This window comes from Python bivittatus, unplaced genomic scaffold (assembly GCF_059951505.1).
Source record: "Python bivittatus isolate LINGU-HERP-01145 unplaced genomic scaffold, Pbiv_v1 ctg000080_np1212, whole genome shotgun sequence".
NCBI lineage: Eukaryota > Metazoa > Chordata > Lepidosauria > Squamata > Pythonidae > Python > Python bivittatus.
In genome coordinates this window covers 37,495,451-37,516,561 of record NW_028277035.1, presented here as the reverse complement: position 1 = coordinate 37,516,561, position 21,111 = coordinate 37,495,451, and the positions used below count along the sequence as shown (strand labels likewise).

General features: G+C 37.5%; 1 protein-coding gene across 3 annotated transcripts in view; it reads left to right on the top strand.

Annotated features, from left to right (window-relative positions):
- Nucleotides 1–21,111, top strand: part of ANXA6 (annexin A6) — a 47,612-nt gene that overhangs the window by 3,741 nt on the left and 22,760 nt on the right. For all 3 annotated transcript variants that reach the window (XM_088133862.1, XM_088133863.1, XM_088133864.1), the window contains exons 2-11: nt 1,948–2,002; nt 9,799–9,889; nt 12,112–12,206; nt 13,371–13,484; nt 13,657–13,747; nt 14,210–14,289; nt 14,378–14,434; nt 15,186–15,279; nt 19,895–19,990; nt 20,686–20,744. In XM_088133862.1, the coding sequence (XP_087989988.1) occupies nt 1,985–2,002; nt 9,799–9,889; nt 12,112–12,206; nt 13,371–13,484; nt 13,657–13,747; nt 14,210–14,289; nt 14,378–14,434; nt 15,186–15,279; nt 19,895–19,990; nt 20,686–20,744 (795 nt within the window). In that variant the 5' untranslated portion in view covers nt 1,948–1,984. The remainder of the gene's footprint in view (nt 1–1,947; nt 2,003–9,798; nt 9,890–12,111; nt 12,207–13,370; nt 13,485–13,656; nt 13,748–14,209; nt 14,290–14,377; nt 14,435–15,185; nt 15,280–19,894; nt 19,991–20,685; nt 20,745–21,111) is intronic.

Below are 21,111 nucleotides of genomic sequence, written 5' to 3'. Positions count from 1 at the left end.
TCTCCTACTATCCATCACTATTGTTTCATTTATATATAATTTACTCTAGATGTTTTAATTGTATTATGGATGTATAATCATACTTTGTTCAGCACTGGGAGCCTTGAAGGCAATACAGTGGCATGTGCTGACTGGGTCATGGTCTATTTGAAAGCAGAACATATAGCCTTTATTCTGATTTAGCTTTGTGTACATGCCACGTAGCTACTCATATTTGGTTACATGTTTCTATCTCAAGCTAGGTTAGAGTGAAGGCAAAATTCCCTGCCTGCTGTCTAGTAGAAGCAAGGTAAAAATGGTACCAAACATTAATTAGAAGCATGCACACATTCTAACCAAGAATCATAAATGGATAGCAGGGGCCTTTTATGAAAATATCTACAAAACTTCAATTTTGTTAAACATGTCTTTCTTTTAATATTCAGCTCATCTCTTCTCCATGTTTTTATTTGTTTGTTTTAGGGGTGACCTGAATGGCTGAGGTTTTTCTATTTTAAAAGCCAGCACAGTTAAAGAAGCGTTGATGGTTTTAATCAGATCATCTGAAGTATGCAGTCTCTTTTCCCTCCTATTTATATAAATGATACTCATAAATGTATTATCAGTCAACACAAAGCAGTGATTGATATTCCAGTTTTGACAGTCCTTACAGATTTCTGTTGTGGTACTGCACCACTAAAAATTGATATGCTCTACAGTACCAGAGAATTTTATAGATTAAGGGAGGTGAGAATTCTTGGTTCAAACATCTTGCTAAGTCATAGTAGATTTGTTGGTTTGGAATTCATGGGAATCTAACCCACTGTGGCTTATTCAGCAAACCCTAGTTAAAATTGTGGTTTAATATGGTATGAGAACTCAATAGTATATTCCTTGTGGTAGTCCTGTCCAATCAAAAAAAGCATTCATGGCTGAATTCCACTGTAATAAGCCCAACCAGGAAATGTAGATCGTATAGCAGATACGTGTTAAATGATAGAAAATGTACTTCCTATCTAATGTATGTATGCAGCTAATATGTGGCAATCATGGATGCCTTGGTGTGTACTGTATGTTACTTAGTGTGCTAAATTTGCAGTTATTGTATGCACCATTATATTATGGATTCCTATGAAATGCTGAAGCTATGCAGGAGTCAGCAGGAAGGAGTAGGTGCCTGATTGCTTTACACTGCAGCACTCTTACTAAGGGTTTTGAGGGGTACCTTCTCATTGGATCACAGTCCAGTAGACTGACCGCAGTGCAGTAACAAGCTGCCATGCATTTGTAGTAGTTGGAGAGGCCTCGTGCATTAGAGAACTACTTGTGCTTACAGGGATTGTCATGCAGCTGTGCAAAGTGGAAAAAATGTACCTCTTTGTATTTAACAAGGTGATCTTGACCTGCCTTCCTTAATCCTGGATTTTTGCATGCCCTTTCCTTAAATGTGGAAGTGCTTCAATAGAAGAAAACCTGACCTTCTTCACTAGATGTGACTTCCAATTCAAGTGACTGTCTTTTCCTGCATCAGCAATTCTTTTTTATGCCTTTATCACGTCTTGCCAAACCCAAAATGTAAAGACTCAGAGTAAATGTCAAGAGTCAACAAGTATTAGTTATTTATTGCAAAAATTATGTCTATAAATAGCAAAATAGCAAATCATCCCTGAATATATGCTATATGCCTTTTTCAACACTGGAGCAGTAAAGCAAGGTGTTGAAAAATGGGTCAATGTTTCTATTCAAATACATTTGATAGATTTTTGGGGCTACAAATTCCATTAGCCTTTGTAAAGTTAGCCAAGAATTTGAGGAATTGTAGCTGCAATTCAACTGCAGTGGGCCAGGTAGGGAAGGCTGATCTGAGTTATGTAGCTTCCCTGTGGGCTTTATTTCTATATTTCTCACAGAAAGCAAACACTTTTAGAACAATGCATTTAAAGAATAACCAATTTTTTTTTTTTACAGCATCCCACACTTCTTCTGTAATATTGGGACAGAAAACATGTCAAACAAAGGAAAGGTAAGAAACATTTGGTATCTAGTTATGAATGCTTTGAAAAACACTCAGAAGTGGTATGTTAGATCTTGCATGAGTGCAGAACCTTTCTGCTCTTCATTAAGGCACATGAGCCTGAAAAACTCATTATGAGTTATAATTAACAAATTAATTCCTTCAAGCAGCATGATATTTTTTTCTGTCTTGTGCACATGAGTAGCAGAGAGGTGCTGTGCTCACACAAGAACTAAAGCACTTATTTGGAATCATTTGGAATCATCAACACCCTAACAGTTGTTGCTCAATGGGTACAATGGTCATGCTGACTGAGAATTATGGGAATGAGTCCAATATATCAGACAGAGAAGATTGTTTTAGGGCTTATAACCATAAACAGATAAGCAAATGCTCCTTATGCAGGGCAGGAGTTTGATATCCCATTGATTTATGTATCCTAATTCTGAATGTTTCTGCCTTCTGATATATCTAACAAGTTTTCTACTAGCTATGTTTTTGTTTTTTTTAATAAGAAATCAGATCTTGAGTATAGTTAAATTCTTCAGCAGCAAGCATTAGGTCTAAACACAAAATGCATTATGTTAGACCTAAACTTGAAATCTCAACTATGTGGAATCTAAGAAGTTAGTAGCCTAGGGAAGGCTGGGGGGGAGGGGGGAGGGGGGACAAGAAATAGTCACTTTCCAGACTATTGAGCTATAGTTTTATAATGCTATCAGGTTATACCATTCTCTTCATTAGTGGTATAGAACCACAGCAGTGGTTCCCACTAGTGTGGAAATGGGCAGATAGATTCTTGATTTGTTGAGTCACCAAAGTAGACGTACGTTATCAAAGGATTTCCTTGCAAATGAGTGCAGGGTGCTTGAACACAATGCCTTTACGGTGCAGGCCTACCTTTCCCAATGTGGGATCCTCCAGTTATGTGGCAGCTGAAACTCCTAGAAATCTCTGGCTGGGAGTTCTGAGAGTTGCAATCCCAACATTTCTGAGGGCATCGAGATCCCAAGTATATGTATTATCTTATTGTCTTGTTCATGCTAAGATGGGTTTACGATGAAATGAGTAGAATGAGAACTGGTATAGCATAATGACTAAAAGTCTGAACTGCAAATTAGAAAATCCCTGGTTCTTGTTCTGGCTCTGATATGAATTTGCTAAGTGAGCTTAAGCAAGCCATTTCTTCTCCTCTTTGCCCTCCTCTCCTGTTTGGAAGTATTGGAAAGTGATACAGCTTACTGGGTTGTGTAAGGATTACATCATAGTAGTATCAATAGTTATTTTGGGGTCCCATTTCAGGGAAGCAGATATGAAGTATGCATTATTTTTATGCCAAATTAAAAACCAAAGGGACTCTGCTGAGAGGCAGAAGGTAGAAAAATAGAAATGGGGCTTCTTGTTTTATTTATTTTGAAATTTTAAATCTTGCTTTCAGTATATATAAAAATGTGAAACTTACCCCAGTGCATGCATGATTACACAAAATCCAGAGACCTTGGAGTGCGCCTAATGGCTGATGCAACTATGTGCTTCTCTTAGCTGTGTAGTCTCAACAGCAAATGAAGCTGCAGTTGAAGATGATTGTTCTTTCTTGGGGGTATGGAAGGAGGAGAGAAGCAAATTCCTATCACTGCTAATTCTCTGTCTGGCAGTAAAATTAAATTGATCTCCTTAATGTGATGTCTTTTTGAGGAACCAAAAACTAGGTTCACAAATCATACTAAGCCACAATTTTTAAAGCTTGATTTGCTGCATAAACCATAGTTAGTTGGATTCACACAACACATTAAGCCCTAAATCATGATTTACAAACCACAGTGACTGGATTCACAAGTCATTGTTTGGCTTAATTGTCTTTGTTAATTCAGCAAGGGAGGATAACCTCCTGAAGTCCTAATGCTTTAGTGCCAAAGTTTTTCAAATTCAAAGCTACAGTTTATTCTAAGCTTTTAGGAATGTTTCCCAGGAATAAAGCTAGATAGCAGAAGAAGTGAGAACTTTTCTCCCACTGAAAGTAGCAACTCTAAGGAATGGGATGGGGGATTCCAGTTAGAATTATGATAGAGCCAAAACTCTTTCTCCCTGTGTGCTTCTGTAACCAGGATAATGCTTGTTAACAGGCTCCTTGTTTGTAATATTAATGAACTGAATGTTATGTTAAAGCAATTTGACCCTGGCTGGTTACAGATCATGTTAAGCCATAATGTGGTTTGGTTGATTTTGGCTTAGTATACTTGGTTTAGTAAATGCTGCAATTATGGCTTATTCAGTAGACAATGGTTTATCAAACTGTGGTTTAGCACACTGAGTAAATTCGGTCTTTGTTTCTTAAATAGTATAGGGAGCCTCGGTATAACTAGGATTTTGTTCAGGCTAGATCTGCAAACAAAACTCCACTATTATCACTCTTTGTTCTGGAGCTAAAACTGTAATGAATACTCAGTTTTTCTTGTTTGCCTAATATAAAAGGATTTCATTGCTTCTGAGTTTCCATTCACATCAGTTCAATGATCTGAACTCTTCCAATTGTTTAAATTGTTCAGATAAGATTAAAGTTGCATAATGTGGTGGTACATATTTGGGAAATGATAAGTCTTGATCATAAAACAGTGAGTACTATACATCTGGAGCAGGCTGTTTTTAAATGTCTCTTTTGAAGTAGGCTATTAAAGCTTATTACAGAGTATGAATATAATGCACACCAGTGATTAAAACAATTGAGATACCTCCTGCAGTTTTACTAGATCTGGGCATAAGTAGTCTAGAGATATCAACATGTTCAGACCAGTATTAAAAGGGCAGAAAAAAAGGATTGGGTAGCAAGCAATGAAAAGAGTCCAAAACAGAAGTCTCCAAACACACCACATTAAAACACAGTTGTGTTGCTTAGGTAAATGCAAGTCAAAGGAAGAGAAGCAGAATCTTGGGTGTATGTAATTGTGTGAAGATGGTTGCATTGCTTCAGAATGGAAGCTTTCTTCAAGCAGTCACCATTATTGCTCATACATGTTTATGTTTGAAGCTTCCTTATGAGATGTAAATCTGTATGGTATGAGAAGTTTCATATGCCCTACCATGCCTCAAGAATAGTGCATTTTCATTGGAAAGAACAGGGATGCTCAACTCATCAGTTTCTAGAAGAAAATGTATTTCCTCATTGTACTACTAAAACAGACCCTGTGTAGACCTCTCTTGTAAGACAGTTTGACAACTGCAGTTAGTTGCAGGTGTGACTGGCAGATTTCTAAGTGAGCTAGGGTGCGGCTTAGCCTGATTCCTCTTGCAATTTAAAGGGTTGACTTGGTTTTTTTAAAGCTCTTCATGGTTTTGGACTTGAAAGATAATTTGTCTATCTGTACTTGCGGGTGTGAAGCAAAAAATGAACTGTTGAATTCTAAGCATGTCCTTGGAGGAGGCATTTCACTTTGCAGTAGAAGAGCTCACAATCACCCATGTATGTGAATATGTTTGCATGCATCCTGTAAGAGTATAAATTGCAATACTTCCTGTGGTATATGTACCTATTTAAATAAAAATAAAAGCGGGATAGATCTACATATCACTAGCAATAACACATCATTCATCTCTTTGGAAAAACTATTTCCAGCTGAAGTTTAGTCATGATTTAGTACAGTTTTTTGGGGAATTTCAAAGTGCTTTCTGGTAGCTTACACCACTTGGTTCCTGTCCACTTTCTGTTGAGTTATTATTGTAAGTCTATTATACATTTTTGTTTGGTGGGTTGGTTTGAGTTTGTTTGTTTGTTCATTTATTTATTAAATTTGTGTACTGCCCATCTCCCCCAATTGGAGATCAGTCTTGCTCTGTCTCTGGGAGTTCTTACATGTCAACTAGAAAACAGTGTGCATTATTTCACCTGTTGAGAACACAGAAACTATCCTTAAAAATTTTGAAGGACTGCAAGCCCTTCTAGCAGAACCTAGTCGTGTCTATCTCCACTTCTTGCTCAATAGCCTGTAGTACATCCATTAGCACTGGGGCTCTGATAAATTTGGCAAGAAGCTGTTCTGGAAATTCCCTGGATCAGAAGACCCTTCAAATTCACACATAGTTGGTATTGTGTTATAGGACAGTTAGCTGTTAGGAGACAGCTCTTGCTAGGAAGAGTCTTTTTTTTTTTTTGTATCTAGGAAAGAGCAATACTTTCACTTACTTTCCAAGATAGAAGCCAAGGATATCTATAGAACAACTGAAAGTGAGAAATTCTTGACAAAAATGCAGTTTCAGAAAAAAATAATAGAGATTTGGGTTCTAAAATCAAAGACACTAACTGCTCTACAGTTACACTCTCTCTTTCTCATAAGACTCTCTGTGTGGGGCCAAGAAATAATATCATACATTTTCCCTAGGCTTTTCTGTCTGCAAAAATAAAAATTCTCTGATCTTATCCTTGTTTCGGTATTAGAATACTGGAGGTAAAATCTGCAGAGTATGATGTCTGTGATAGTGGAGACAATAAGTTGCAGTGTTCGACTGGAATGCATATGTGCACAACAGAACAAGATGCATTCAGTCATTAGTGCCTAAGTTTCTGTTTGTGCTAGCCCAGGTCTGCCAGATGAAAATTCTAAAAAGGAGGTACTAATGCTATGGAGATTACAGATTTCAAAGAGACATGTGCATCTGAAGTTTTGAAAGCTTTGTATATTCAGTGTTCTAGTTCACGACCATGTTGATCTTGTGACAGTTTTTCCAAGCATCTCTGCAAAAGCTCATTTTGGGGAAATGTCTGAAAATGCATGAAACTGTAGCATGACAACTCTAAGATTTGAGAATGGCAGCTGAGGTCATGCAGATAGCATCCCAGATAATTGATTTACAGTGCACCAAATGTGCTGCTGTTCTGCTAGTAGGAATTTGTTGACATATGTCTTTCCTCAAATTACACTTCTTTTTCTTATATTACATTGTAATTTTTTAAACTGACAAAAATTGTGAACATGTATTTTGTTTTATGTCCAGCCTGAGTACCAGCAATAGTGAGGAATGCCATATGCAGTGTCATTTCTGAAAGTAATGTTATATATGGATCACCAATGATAACCTTCCTGCATTACAGTTACTATTTAATTATCTCTTTAGTATGCATTCCTTATTTTAAAAAGCTGAATGTTCCCTTGCCAAACCAGAAAGCGCTAATGTGGTTCTTCAAATAATAAAAAAGGATTGCTTTCTTGGTAATATTCACAATTTTGAGAACTTTTGGGTTTCATCTTGTTGCAAAAATGTACTACCTTCTATCAGACGTACCAGGTTTTGATATGTAGAAAGTTACTATTTGAAGGTATATTCAAGTGCCAAATCCTTTACCATGCATATTTCAGATTTTTTTTTTTTTACTTTGATTAACTTTACTTAGTGGGGATGCACTCAAGTACCACCTGACAGTTGAAAGAGTGCATCGTAGATAACATGAGGTTAAAGGAAAACTTATATATTACTGGGGTCCTTCTTTAAAGAATTTGCTGTGCAAGAAATTGTGTGATTCCTGTATAAAATAGGTACTTATATAAGATCTACAGAGAAGGATTGCATTATTTGCTTGGTGTAGTCACATCTGCTAAAGAATGTGGATATGCCTCAAGCATCCTTCCTTCTTGTGACTAGTCTAATTGTGTGATGCAATGGATAGAACCATTGTGATATAATAGTCTGAAAAGTGCACTTGGAGCTGTATACAGGACTTCAAATGTCCAATTTGAAGTTGTGGTTCAGATTGTGTCACTTTCTTATAGGTATGTTCAAGGACATTTGAGATATATTAATAAATAAAAATAGTACAACACATCTGAAGCTTGTAAGGGTTGGCAAAACCCGTTCCTTCAAGACAAGGACATCCAGTAGAGTATGTGCGTAGGAGAAGTTAGGAAGATGATTTGCAAGGTTTCCCCATCTGGTTATATGAGAGTATTCTATTAATGCACTCCAGAAAGAGAGAGAAGAGTACTTGAGAAATGACTCACCCTAATTCATATTTTTATCTCTTGACAAATATAGCAGAAAATGGAAGTACAGAAAGTAAAGGAAATTACAGAGTGGAAGAAAGAGGCCGGTATATCAGTGTCTGGGTTCTGCTCTTTTTGTGGTGGTACTAGAAGAGGTGAAGATGTGCAAGCATGGCACTAGCATTGTGTAAGAACTTGGCATTATGAATAGAAGAACCCAGGACAAAGTAGTTCTTCTATTTATAACTTCAAGGCTTTGGCCATCTTTCAGAAGGCCAGGGTGACTCATAAATGTGGGGGAAGGGATATGGGGAAAGAGAATCTATTTTAATTATACAAGTGAGATTTCAGTTGGAGCCTGTTATTGAGATCCTTTAAGGTTCTTCCAGTGTCATATCCATGCTTTCTCATGGTCATTTCCACACCATTATTTGCTTCTTCACATGAGTAGTTCCTAGCCCAAGGCCAGGTGCATCCTGGGGAACTAAAAAAATTGTGATACAGAGAAATGTGAAGCATGGTAGTTCCCATGAACATGAAAGCTGGAAGTTTCAACAGAGTCACAGAAATCAAAGTGAGCTGTATCCTGTGACTGTCCCATTTGTATGTGTTTCTAAGTATATATGTGGCCAAGTATTAGCCACAGCTGTTCACATGGAGAAGAAATTGTATGTGCTAAAGTATCATGTATCACCCTACAGAAACGATTCTAAGAGAGGCTGCTAGAAGCTGGCTGTGGAAACCGCAGTTCCTTCCTGAAAACAGATCTGCTACAGTCTTTATTGTGATTTGGAATAACACTGAACCTCTGATATCTGGGGAGAGAACTGCTCCATTCTTCCTTTGCCACTGATCTGCATTGCCATTTCATATATAATACTACATTAATCTCTACCTAACTGTCCCAGTGGGAAAAGACATAATGCTAGAGACTCTTTTGCAGGAATACCCCAGATAGCTAATTTACTTACCATAACACTTAGCATAAATGTACATGAATGTTCAAGATTGGGTGTGGGGAATACCACAGCTCTGAAATGCTTGCCTGAGTTAAGCCTTGTAATCTTAAGAGTATCTGTTGGATCATATGAGCTTACCGCTTTAGCTATTACTCCAGTGCAGCTTAAATATGGCTACTGCAAGTCCATATAACTTTAGGTTTCAGTGAAATTCCAAAGAGGAAGAATTCTGGAGCTACCAGCTACATGCTATCTTATTATCATATTATCGCAGAAAATTACAGTTCTACTCTATGGTGCACTAGTTAGACCTGGCCTGCACTGGAATACTGCATCCAGTTCTGGCTATCACAATACAAGAAGGACGTTGAGGAACTACAGCACAGAGAAGAGTGACAAAGATGGTGAGGGGTTTTAAGGTTAAATCCTACGAAGAATGGTTAGAGAAACTGGGTATTTTTAGCTAAAGAAGAGAAGGCTGCGGAGAGACATGTTAGTAGTCTTCAAATACTTGAAAGGCTTTCATAAGGAAGAAAGTGTGGATTGATTCTCCATAGATCCTGAAGGTAGGACAAGAACCAACAGGTAGAAGTTTTACAGAGGGAAATCCAGACATGAAATAAGAAGGGACTTCCTGACCATGAGAGCTATTAAGCAGTGGAACAGCCTCCTTCCTGAAGTCATGGATGTTCCATCACTGGAGGTTTCAAGCAAAGATTCAAAAGTCATTTGTCTGGGATGGTCTGAGAATTCCATCCTTGGGCAGGAATTCTCCAAGATCTCTTTCAAGACTTTGGTTCTATGATTATTGTACAATGTATAGATGACATGTTTTGTGATTAACAATAATTTGATTTTTCTTCTTTTTTTATTCTAGGCTGGAAGATATAGGGGTTCGGTGAGGGATTTCCCAAACTTTAATGCCAACCAGGATGCAGAGGCACTGTATAATGCCATGAAGGGATTTGGTATGTTATCTCCTATAACTCTGAATTAAAACTTGTTATGGTTTTCATATATGTCTGACATTTTAAAATGTTCTGTATGTTTTAAAAAATCAATAGTGTTTTAGGCACGAAGCCAACTGAGTGACTTTGGGCCAGTCGCTCTCTCTCAGTCCTAGGAAGAAGGCAGCAACAGCAAATCACTTCCAAAAATGTTGCCTAGAAAACTGCAGGGACTTGTCCAGGCAGTCGCCAGGAGTCAAAAATGACTTGAAGGTACCCCCCCCCACCAAAATCCAATAAGAGCACTTCATAGCAATGACATTAACAGTGCATTTCCTTTCTCTGTGGAAATTGTATGCAAGAATGGTGAGAAGGAGGGATAGATTGTCATGCCTTCTACTTTTGGCATATACAGTACTGTGCTAAAGTTTTAGCCAGGTGTGAAAGAATGCTGTAAAGTAAGAATGCTTTCAAATATATATAGTGTAATTGTTTATGTTTCTCAATTTACAAAATGCAAAGTGAGCGAATAGAAGAAAACCCCAAATCAAATCAATATTTGGTGTGACCACCCTTTGCAAAACAGCATCAATTCTTCTAGGTACACTTGCACACAGTTTTTGAAGGAACTCGGCGGGTAGGTTGCTCCAAACATCTTGGAGAATTAACCACAGATCTCTTGTGGATGTAGGCTGCCTCAAATCCTTCTGTCTCTTCATGTAATCCCAGATAGACTCGATGATGTTGAGATCAGGGCTCTGTGGAGGCCAAACCATCATTTCCAGGACTCCTTGTTCTTCTTGATGCTGAAGACAGTTCTTAATGACATTGGCTGTATGTCTGGGGTTGTTGTCCTGCTGCAGAATAAATTTGGGGCCAATCATGCACCTCCCTGATGGTATGGCAGATAAGTATCTGCCTGTATTTATAGTATATATAAGTATCAGATAAGTATCTGCCTGTATTTCTCAGCATTGAGGACATCATTGATCCTGACCAAATCTCCAACTCCATTTGCAGAAATGCAGCCCCAGATTTGCAAGGAACCTCCACCATGCTTCACTGTTGCCTGCAGACACTCATTCTTGTACCACTCTCCAGCTCTTCAGCGAACAAACTGCCTCCTGCTACAGCCAAATCTTTCACATTTTGACTCATCAGTCCAGACTTTTTCAAAGCATTCTTACTTCACAGCATTTTTTCACACCTGCCTAAAACTTTTGCACAGCACTGTATGTATTTTGCACTAGCTTTGAGGGAGATAGAACAACAGTGACACAGTGATGGCCAGCCTTTTTGACAAGGGTTTTGCTCATGACATGCCTTTTTCTGTCCACAAGTCTATTTTGCCTAGTCAGGGAGCAATACAGACAATTGGTAGACCTGACTCAGCAGCAGACCTACAAACTAAAGCTGTCCCTACTTTTGAAGTTACCCAGAAAAATGTTTCAAATCTTGCACAAGGTCAGGCTAGCACTTTTATGCTATTTTATAAGCTGCTTGCCTGAAAAATTAGTTGTGAGTCTTTTAAGGAATTCCCTTATTAAAGTTATTATGACTCTTAAAGCAGCCACACACTTTTTCAAGCTTGCTTGCAATCCTGAAAAACAACAGATTGATTTAATGAATAGCAGAAATGTGCTGGGCTTAAAAAGTTCCAAAGTACTTTTTCCAAAATATTTTCAAAATATGTACAACCCTATTACAAACGCTTATTCTTGTCCAAATTCGTCATTCCTTTGTCAAATAAAGTATTTGGAGCACAAGAGGGATTTTGCTACTTTCAAAAAAATTACTATTAAATATTGTAGCTCAGATTAGTTTGGAGAGAAAGTGGTAGGATAGCTGTTCTGATAATTCTGGGAGAAAGAAATTTAGGATTTTATGTTTATGATGATGTGCCAACCGAGTAAGAATTTCAAGGTGAAACTGTTCAAAATAGCAAAATAGTTCCTCCTACTAAAGGGCAGGAGGGAGAATACACAAGAATTGCCTCTAATCCCACATTACACTGAGCTACTTTCTTTTTCTCTCATTTTCCATGGACTGGAATAGGGAGTTTTTTACTCTCCCAACTAAGCATGGATGTCAGTGGGCTTCCTATTTTCTCAGCTCCATTTCAAAGCAGAAATGGAACTCTTATTCAGGTTTTTCAAGATAGATTCTAATATGTGTTATATACCTTTGCTGTCAGTTTTAGGACCTTCTTACCTTAAAATGACTAAGGCATGTTTCTTCTGCAGGCAGTGACAAAGAAGCCATACTAGATCTCATAACATCCAGGAGCAATAAACAAAGAATTGAGATCTGTCAAGCATATAAGGCTCTGTATGGAAAGGTCAGTCCCAGAATGGATGGGAAAACTGGAAAAAAAAGAATGCATATAAGGCTTGCAATTTCATCTTTAAGTACTGGATTATGAGTGGCAGGCTGTCATTTCTCCAGATATCCTGACCCCTCCCATATATCAGGCATTATATATGGTAGTATATATAATGCGGATATACTTCATTACTGTCTTTCTCTACGTCATGTACATCTGACTCTTAAAGGCTTGTCTTCCAGTCACAGTATACTAGTGATTAAAGTGACTACTTACCTCCTTCTCCCCAACTACAGCAGAATTGTGCTGTGCAACATAATTGAATCAACTAAGAAACCAAGGATATACTTGAAACAGAATTTTAGGGTCTGTTAATCGTGATGCAAAATTGCCAGTGGTGAGCACATCTTTTACTCTGGCAGTTGCCCCCATAGTCCAAGGGGGAGTCCCCCTCCCATCTCTCATGTCTATTTGTGCAGGATACACATACACCTATAGGACCCTGCCTTATTGAAGAATGGGAGGAAGTAGGTAATGTGTTCTGTATGTATGAGTGTCCCAAACATATGTATTGTACAAACAGGATAGAAACAACTTGGAATGTAAACATTCCTTGCTTTGAGCTACCACCTCTTTGAATCTCTGGAACTCATGAGATCAGGTGGATTCTGTTTCACTTTGCACTAGATGTCTTGTAAACAGAAGAAAGCTGCTTGTCTTTCTATTAGTTGTAAAAACTGGGGATGAAGTAGAAAACAAGATTGATCTCTGTATTGCTGAATCTTCTGGGTCATTCAGCGAATTTAAGGGGAGTTGGAAGAGTTGTGGCAGCCACAAATGATGGATGACTAATGTAAGAAATTGTTAACCATTTTCAGACAATTTAATCTCATAAAGGTTCTTTCACATGTTGCATGAAGATAATATATGTCCTTAACAGTGGCATTCACGTAGATTATATTTTAATTTTAAAACAGAAGACTGTTTCTTTGCTTCCTATCTAGGGAGATACTAGTTGTTAATTTAGCAAAGTAAAGTTTATCTGACTCTGCCTCCAATATTGAATTCAGTTTTTTAATTGATCCTGAGACTTTATAATTTTTGCGGTGAGTGGTCTTCTAACAAACTGAGCCAAGCAAATTGTTTTTTATTTCCTCACCTTTTCTTCCATTTCCTTAGGACCTGATTGCAGACTTGAAATATGAATTGACGGGAAAATTTGAACGACTGATTGTGGGTCTAATGAGGCCCTTGGAGTACTTTGATGCCAAGGAAATCAAAGATGCTCTAAAGGTAAGGAAAGAGCTTGATTATGGTTGTCATTGTTTCTGGAGCTCATGACAATACTAGTCTCTTCACTATATTTTTAAAGTACATTTTTCTTTTGGAGAACATTTCGTTTTCCATCTTTTTAAGTAGCTGTCTGTTGCATCTGATACAGATAAGTTGTATTCTTTAATCCTAGGGGATTGGGACTGATGAGAAGAGTCTGATTGAGATCCTGGCATCTCGGACGAATTCACAGATCCGTGCTCTGGTGGAGGCTTACAAAGATGGTGATTATTGCAAGAGCTTTTTATTGAGTTGACTCCGGCTACTGTAAAGTTGTCCCATGGTTGTTAAAGTTGCAATAAGATGTATAGGATCAGGCTGGACATATTACCACTGAGATGAAGTTAATAGTTTTGTGTCTTCTCTCAGTCTCTAATGGATATCTTATCTTGAATTTCCTGGAGTAGTTTACAAAATTAAAGATGTTCAAAAGTATACTACATGTATGTTTGCAATAACAAGTTTTAGCTTTACCTCAGTGATGATGGACAAAGGTTCTCTCAGCCTTTTACTCAGTTTGTACAATTATATTGCTTTTGTCCTTGTCCTTGTGCTGTTAGTTTGTGGAGGAATGCATTTATGAACGCTTGCTCAGCTTTGTTTTTGGCTGTGTGTTAATATATAATACACTTGTGTATTAGATGAGAAAAACAGCAAGGTCAGTAAGTTTTATATGTTTCTTTTAGCATATGAAAGGGACTTGGAGGAAGATGTCATAGCAGACAGTTCAGGACACTTCAAGAAGATGCTCATTGTACTGCTTCAGGTATGCTGGTCTCTGTGCTTTCTTTTAGCTTTTATTCCATTCCTTATTTATGCCATACTAATAGAACTGTGCATTATTTTTTCTATAGGGCAACAGAGAAGAAGATGATGTTGTGAGTGAAGACTTAGTGGAACAAGATGCCAAGGTAAGTCATGGTACTGATGCATCAAAGGAAGAATTTGATTTTTTTTTTTTTTTTTGCAAGAACAAATCCAGTCCTGGAAAAGAGAATATATTCGAGAGGTCAGTAAAAGTCTTGACCAGATAATTTTTTCCAATTCTGATGTGAGTTTTCTCTACTTTTCCATACTCTATGGCCATCTATATAGTAATCAAAGCTACACCCAGAAACATCCATTTTAATATAAATGAGAACAGATCTGAAAAATGCTTGTTTGTATTATCTCCAACAGCGCATAAACTCTTATTACTGGTCAAATGATCTGGCAGCCTAGCTCTGACTGGTTTCCTAAGCTAAGTTATTCTTTCGATGTAGATAATATTTATAGTTTGTCAATGTAAAAGACTGAAGAATAAGACTTCTAAAAATTCCCAGTTGAATTTTTGGTATTAAATTCAAGGAAATATGCTCACTGGACTTTATGTTTAGGTTGATCTGAAATTGATCTGATATTCCTGAAAGCTTTGTCAATCTGCCATAGATGATTCAAAACCATCTAGTAAATATTAATACAAAGTGAACTTAATTTTTATTGAGCTATCAGATCAATATTAAATATCAGTTCTGAGAATTCAGTAATGTTGACTTGAGTTATATGGGTCATTATTTTAGGACAGTTTAGAGCTTCAAGATAAGATGCTTTGAAAAGGTTGATGATGGTAAGAGTATTTTTTCCCTTTTTGATGATGTTCTGTGTATTTATGTTTTCTAAAAGGACCTGTTAGAAGCTGGAGAGCAGAAATGGGGCACAGATGAGGCCCAGTTTATCTACATTCTTGGAAACCGAAGCAAACAACACCTTCGGCTAGGTAAGCTGGAACATTGCTGTACAAGGAATAATAGAAATAATTTGAATCTCAAGCTGTATTCTTTCTTAGCAACTTGTGATCCTTTTTAGCAAGGTTTTATACATTTTTCTAGTATAATAATGATGCATAGAAACAGCCTTTGAGTTTCTCATCTGGAAGAAGGAAGGGAGGGAAGAAGAAGAAAGTTGCATTAAGATTATTCTTTAGAATCTGGTCACCATACCACGTGGGCTGCTGAGAATAGTTTTCAGTTAGGTCAGAATCTGATCGGTGATATTGTGCTTAAGTGTTTTCTTATTCACCAAAATATAGATCCTTGAATCTTACTCTTTTTCAATAAATGTGAAAAGGTACTGCAAAAGGAAACTGTTCATTTGCTCACTGTTTATTAATCACTTCTTTGTTTTACCTTATCCTGTAGAAAATTGCTTTATGATGAAACTATTCCTGCTCCTTTTTAAAAAAAATATCATTGAGAAATCTACTCCTATTTGGCGTTTGGCTGGGTTCACTTATCATCTAAGCAACTGGTGGTTTCTTTAGTTTTCATTTAGCATATTGTCTGAACTAACTATTCTGGTTGTAAACCATTGCTTATAGCTTAGCATTATTTCTAAACTCAGGCACTGTAGTTTATTTAGAAACCATTGTTAAAAAAAAACATGGTTTAACACAATTTCTGAATCCAGCAATTAAACAACAAAGTTAATTGTTTAATGCAATAAATGGGTCTTAATAATATTACGTTACTATCAAAGCTAAGGGCACTTTATAGAGTAATGTTTGCAAAAAAATATATGTTTGATGGAATGGGTTGAAGGGATGTGTGAAAATTAGTGTGTAAAGTACCACGAGATGTGTATTATTTTTGCTGCAAAAGATTGATGTCCTTCTAAAAAAAAATAGTTAACCAAGACTGAAATAAATAGTCATTTATGAATAGTTAGCCTTGCACAACAACAATGTTGTATATTCTTTGGAAAGTATTTTAATTGCAGTTATTTCATTGATCTAAACTGAGGGAGATATTATTTCATAATCTCGTTGCTGTATAAATATCTAAGGTTTTCTACCAAATTGTCAGAAATAGTTAAATTGAAGTATTGTGCATGATTTAAATGCTCTCTTAAAACAAAATCAAAAGCTTGGTCTAGGACATATTCGTAGAAAGTTTTTAAATGTTTAAGGTATGTCAGATGAATAGTATTCCCTACCCTTGCATTATTTACTTATTAACAGCACAGTACAGCTTACCTTTACCCAGAAATAAGCTTTAACCTAAGAGGAGAAAGGTTAAAGATTAAAATGTGTTAATTACTTTTTTTGGAGATGATAAAGAACTGTGCTTATAAATTTAGCTTGCTCTTTGGCATTTTTTAAACATAAAAAAATCCATAGAATATATTAACAGAAACATTTTCTGTTGCAGAAAATTTCTACTTCATATTGCTCAGTTTTGATTCAGTTCATCTAGAGATGTGTGGTTATGAAGGTCATGAATTTTCTGAAACAAATCATAAAATAGAACAGTGGCTTTGCAAGATGCATCAAGGGCAGTTGACTGTTTACAGCTCTTGTTTGCACAGTGGTTTAGCAAAGGAAGTGAGTACCATTTCATGAGTTCATGTAGAGTTGTGGATGCTAAAACATAATAAAAAACTTAATTAAAATAAGGACATTTTAATAGTTTTAAAATGTAAAAACATGCCCCAAAATTCCTGAGATCTGCAGTGATGACATAGAGATCTTTCTAGACTTGGCTATCTCATAAGAGTTTGGTGATTTTTAATTCTGTTACATATAATTAGAGTTATGGGGCTTCCTCTAGTACTAATGTGTGCACAATGCTGGTAATGAAACAATATGAAATGGCAGTAGTGTTAAGTATTTCATTCAAGTTATATTGTGGTAATGAGGTAGCTCTGTATCAAGCATATGTCATCTCGTATTCAGCACAAGATGCCTTTGATACTTTACTTTACTTTAATTTACTTTAATAATTTAATGGCCAAGTATAAAACATACACAAGGAATTTATCTTCGGTGATAACAGCAAAATCAATGGTGCGTTTGGATAAGAGCAAAAAAAAGATCACATGGTATTCAGCAAAGCAATGGCACGAAGGAAAAAACTATTCTGATGTCTGGATGTTTTAACATAAGGAGCTCTATGGCGCCGTCCTGATGGAAGAAGTTGGAACAGATTGTACCCAGGATGAGAAGAGTCTGCAGATATCCTCTCTGCCCTCCTTTTGACCCTCACAGTATATAGTTCTTCTACAGAAGGCAGATGGATTGCAATGATCCTTTCTGCAGACTTAACTATTCGTTGGAGTCTGAGTCTGTCCTGTTTGGTTGCAGAACCAAACCAGACAGTTATAGAGGAGCAGATAACAGACTCAATGATTCCCCTATAAAACTGCACCAAGAGCTCCTGGGATAATTTAAACTTCCTAAGTTGCCGCAGGAAAAACATCCTTTGCTGTGCCTTTTTAATAATGGCTGTAATGTTATACGTCCATTTCAGGTCTTGGGAAAGTATAGAGCTCAGGAACCTGAAGGACTCTACCACTGATACTAGACTGTTAAGTATAGTAAGGGGAGGAATAGGAGAAGGATTCTTCCTAAAGTCCACAATCATCTCCACGGTCTTAAGTGTATTCAGTTTTAGGTTATTACTACCACACCACAAGACCAGCTGTTGAACCTCCTGTCTATATGCTGACTCATTTCCATTTTGAATTAAACCAATGACAGTTGTATCATCTGCATATTTCAAAATTTTAACAGAAGAGTCCTTTGAAATGCAGTCATTGGTATAAAGGGAAAAAGCAGTGGAGAAAGCACACATCCCTGAGGGGCACCAGTACTGATTAACCGAGTACTGGAAATAATTTTGCCTAACCTCACATGTTGTTTTCTGCCTGTTAGAAAACTAATAATCCACCTACAAGTATGCACAGGCACAGTAAGCTGGATCAGTTTGTTGTACAGAATTTCTGGTACAATAGTGTTAAATGCTGAACTGAAGTCCACAAAAAGAACTCGTGCATAAGACCCCGAAAGTTCAAGATGTTGCAGAATATAGTGAAGGGCCATATTAACAGCATCATCCACTGACCTGTTCCCCCGATAGGCAAACTGCAGTGGATCTAACAGGGGATCCATGATGGCTTTCAAGTGAGCCAACATGAGCCTCTCAAAGGTCTTCATGACCACAGATGTCAATGCAACCGGTCTCTAGTCATTCAGCTCACTAATGGGGGATTTCTTAGGAACTGGGATGATTGTAGAACTCTTAAAACAAGAAGGAACATAGCCCGTCTTCAGTGATTTGTTAAAAATATGCGTGAAAACGGGGGCCAGTTGTTCTGCACAGACTTTCAGACACGAGGTAGTCACACCATCTGGACCTGGAGCTTTTCCAATCTTTTGCTTTTGAAGCAAACCTCGCACTTCTTTTTCCAGGATCACCAGAGGTAAGGGACCCGGGGGATTGGGGAGAGGTAAAGAAAAATCGAGTACTGATGATGTATCCGAGATACAATTGGCAGCCGCAGATATCAATTGATCATTCTCAAACCTGCAATAAAACCTGTTGAGATCGTCTGCCAGTTGATGACTCTCTTCAATCAGGAGAGGTGGGTGGTTGTAGCCGATGATGTTCTTCAGGCTCTTCCACACAGTTGCAGGATCATTTGCTGAGAACTGACTTTTCAGCTTTGCTGAATAGTTCCTCTTTGCCGCCTTAATCTCCCTCGTGAGTACATTTCTAGTCCGATTATACCTAATCCTGTCCCCACTCCTATGGGCCTCCTCCTTGTCCCGACGCAGCTGTTTGAGCTTTGCTGTGAACCACGGTTTGTTGTTGTTATAAATAAGTATGTTTTTAGTGGGCACACACATGCCCTCACAAAAGCTAATGTATGAAGTCACAGCATCAGTATACTCATCCAGATCTGCAGAGGCAGCTTCAAAAACATTCCAATCTGTACACTCCAAGCAGGCCTGTAGGTTTAACTTAGCATCATCAGACCATAACTTCACTGCTCTGATCACAGGCTTTGCAGTTTTAAGTCTCTGTCTATAGGTGGGAATAAGATGAATCATACAATGATCAGATGAACCAATTGCTGCTCGCGATATAGAACGGTAGGCTCCTTTTAGTGTGGTGTAGCAATAATCCAATATATTCTTGCCCCTAGTAGGACAACTAACATGCTGTATGTATCTAGGCAACTCGGTAGTAAGATCAGCACCATTAAAGTCTCCTAAAACAATGAGTAAAGAGTCTGGATATTTCTGTTCTATACCGACTATCTGATCTGTTAAAGTCTGTATTGCACTATTTGGAGAAGCAGGAGGTATATAAACTCCGACCAAAATGAATGAAGAAAATTCCCGTGGAGCATAGTACGGTTTGCAGTTAATAACCAAAGTCTCTAAGTGCATACTGCACGATTTATGTAAGATTCTAACGTCTCTACACCAACGGGTATTAACATAAAAGCAGATTCCACCTCCTTTTTGTTTGCCCGATGACGCTGATACAGCAGTGAGCCAGAGGCATGTGTGTATGAGAGAGAGAAAATGCCTGTCTCCCACTTTTTTTCAGTCTTTACCGAGTATCTAAAGATTGCGGGAAATTCCATTGAGGCAAGCATCCGAGGAGAATTATCTGGGGACTTTGAAAAACTGATGCTGGCTGTAGGTGAGCTGGTCCAATTTTGTAAGGGTTGTTTTTTGTTTTTGTTTTTTTTTTGAAGAAATGAAGCAGGAATGAAGGGACTCCAAAAGCCAGGATTAGTCAAACCAAATGTGGCCATGCATGTAAAATTATTATGTGCCTCAAAAATACCAGGTTCATCGTTTTAAAACGCTATATGCATCAAGAGGCGTTTTCCTCAATTCTCCTTTGATATGAATTTAACTTTGATTAAGATAAGGAAGATATAGAATGCCTGTAACTTGTTTCGATGAGGAAGATGTAGAAGATTTCCAAACATCCAACAACTTTATAGAATTTTTTGAGACAGAAGGGGGAGAAAGAGAGGGATTATACTTATAAAGCAAAAATTACAGCATACATGCTTAAAGGTAGTAGTTGTTGTATGCCCAGAGAGAAATTCAGGGTGTGCAGAATAAGACTTGGCAGTAACATCTGAGCTATGAGAATGTTACATTTTCTTTGGTGGTTGAGGATATGGAAACCATGCTGGAAGGAATGCAGTTAAGTGTCCAAGAGGAGGGAATGGCTGCCTGCAACTCTACTCAAGAATGCCACAGTGCAACATTGAACAGCATTTTTTTTTTCATTTATGATGCCAAACAGCAGGTTTTGAAGAGCTTCAGGAAATGCATTTTGGCCCACAGACCTAACCCTCTCTCCTAACCCTCTCTCCACAGTGAAAAATATCAGGAGTACAGCTGAGTATTTTGCTGACAGATTGTTCAAAGCAATGAAGGTGAGTACTGCTCCAGGCATTCCAGAGAGTGGCTTTCCTCTCCTGCTGTATGAATCTTCTGTACATTTGGAGGACTGCTACTGACTACTCTAAATTTTAACTGTTTGGACTTTTCTAGTATCAAGATTAAAACATTGAATGGAAATTTAAGTTCACACTCACCTACTTAGTATGAACACTTAGCCAGTTTTAATAGTTATACCTTGTGATCTTTACTTTGATAGTTCATAAAAATGAGATGCTGGGCTTAACAAGTGTGCTTTGAATCTGTGTCAACTATACAGATTCTAAGTGTGCAGGATATTATACCACCACCTGCATTTGAAGCAGGGTTTTGGAGCTGTTGAATAAACTAAGTCTATTTAGA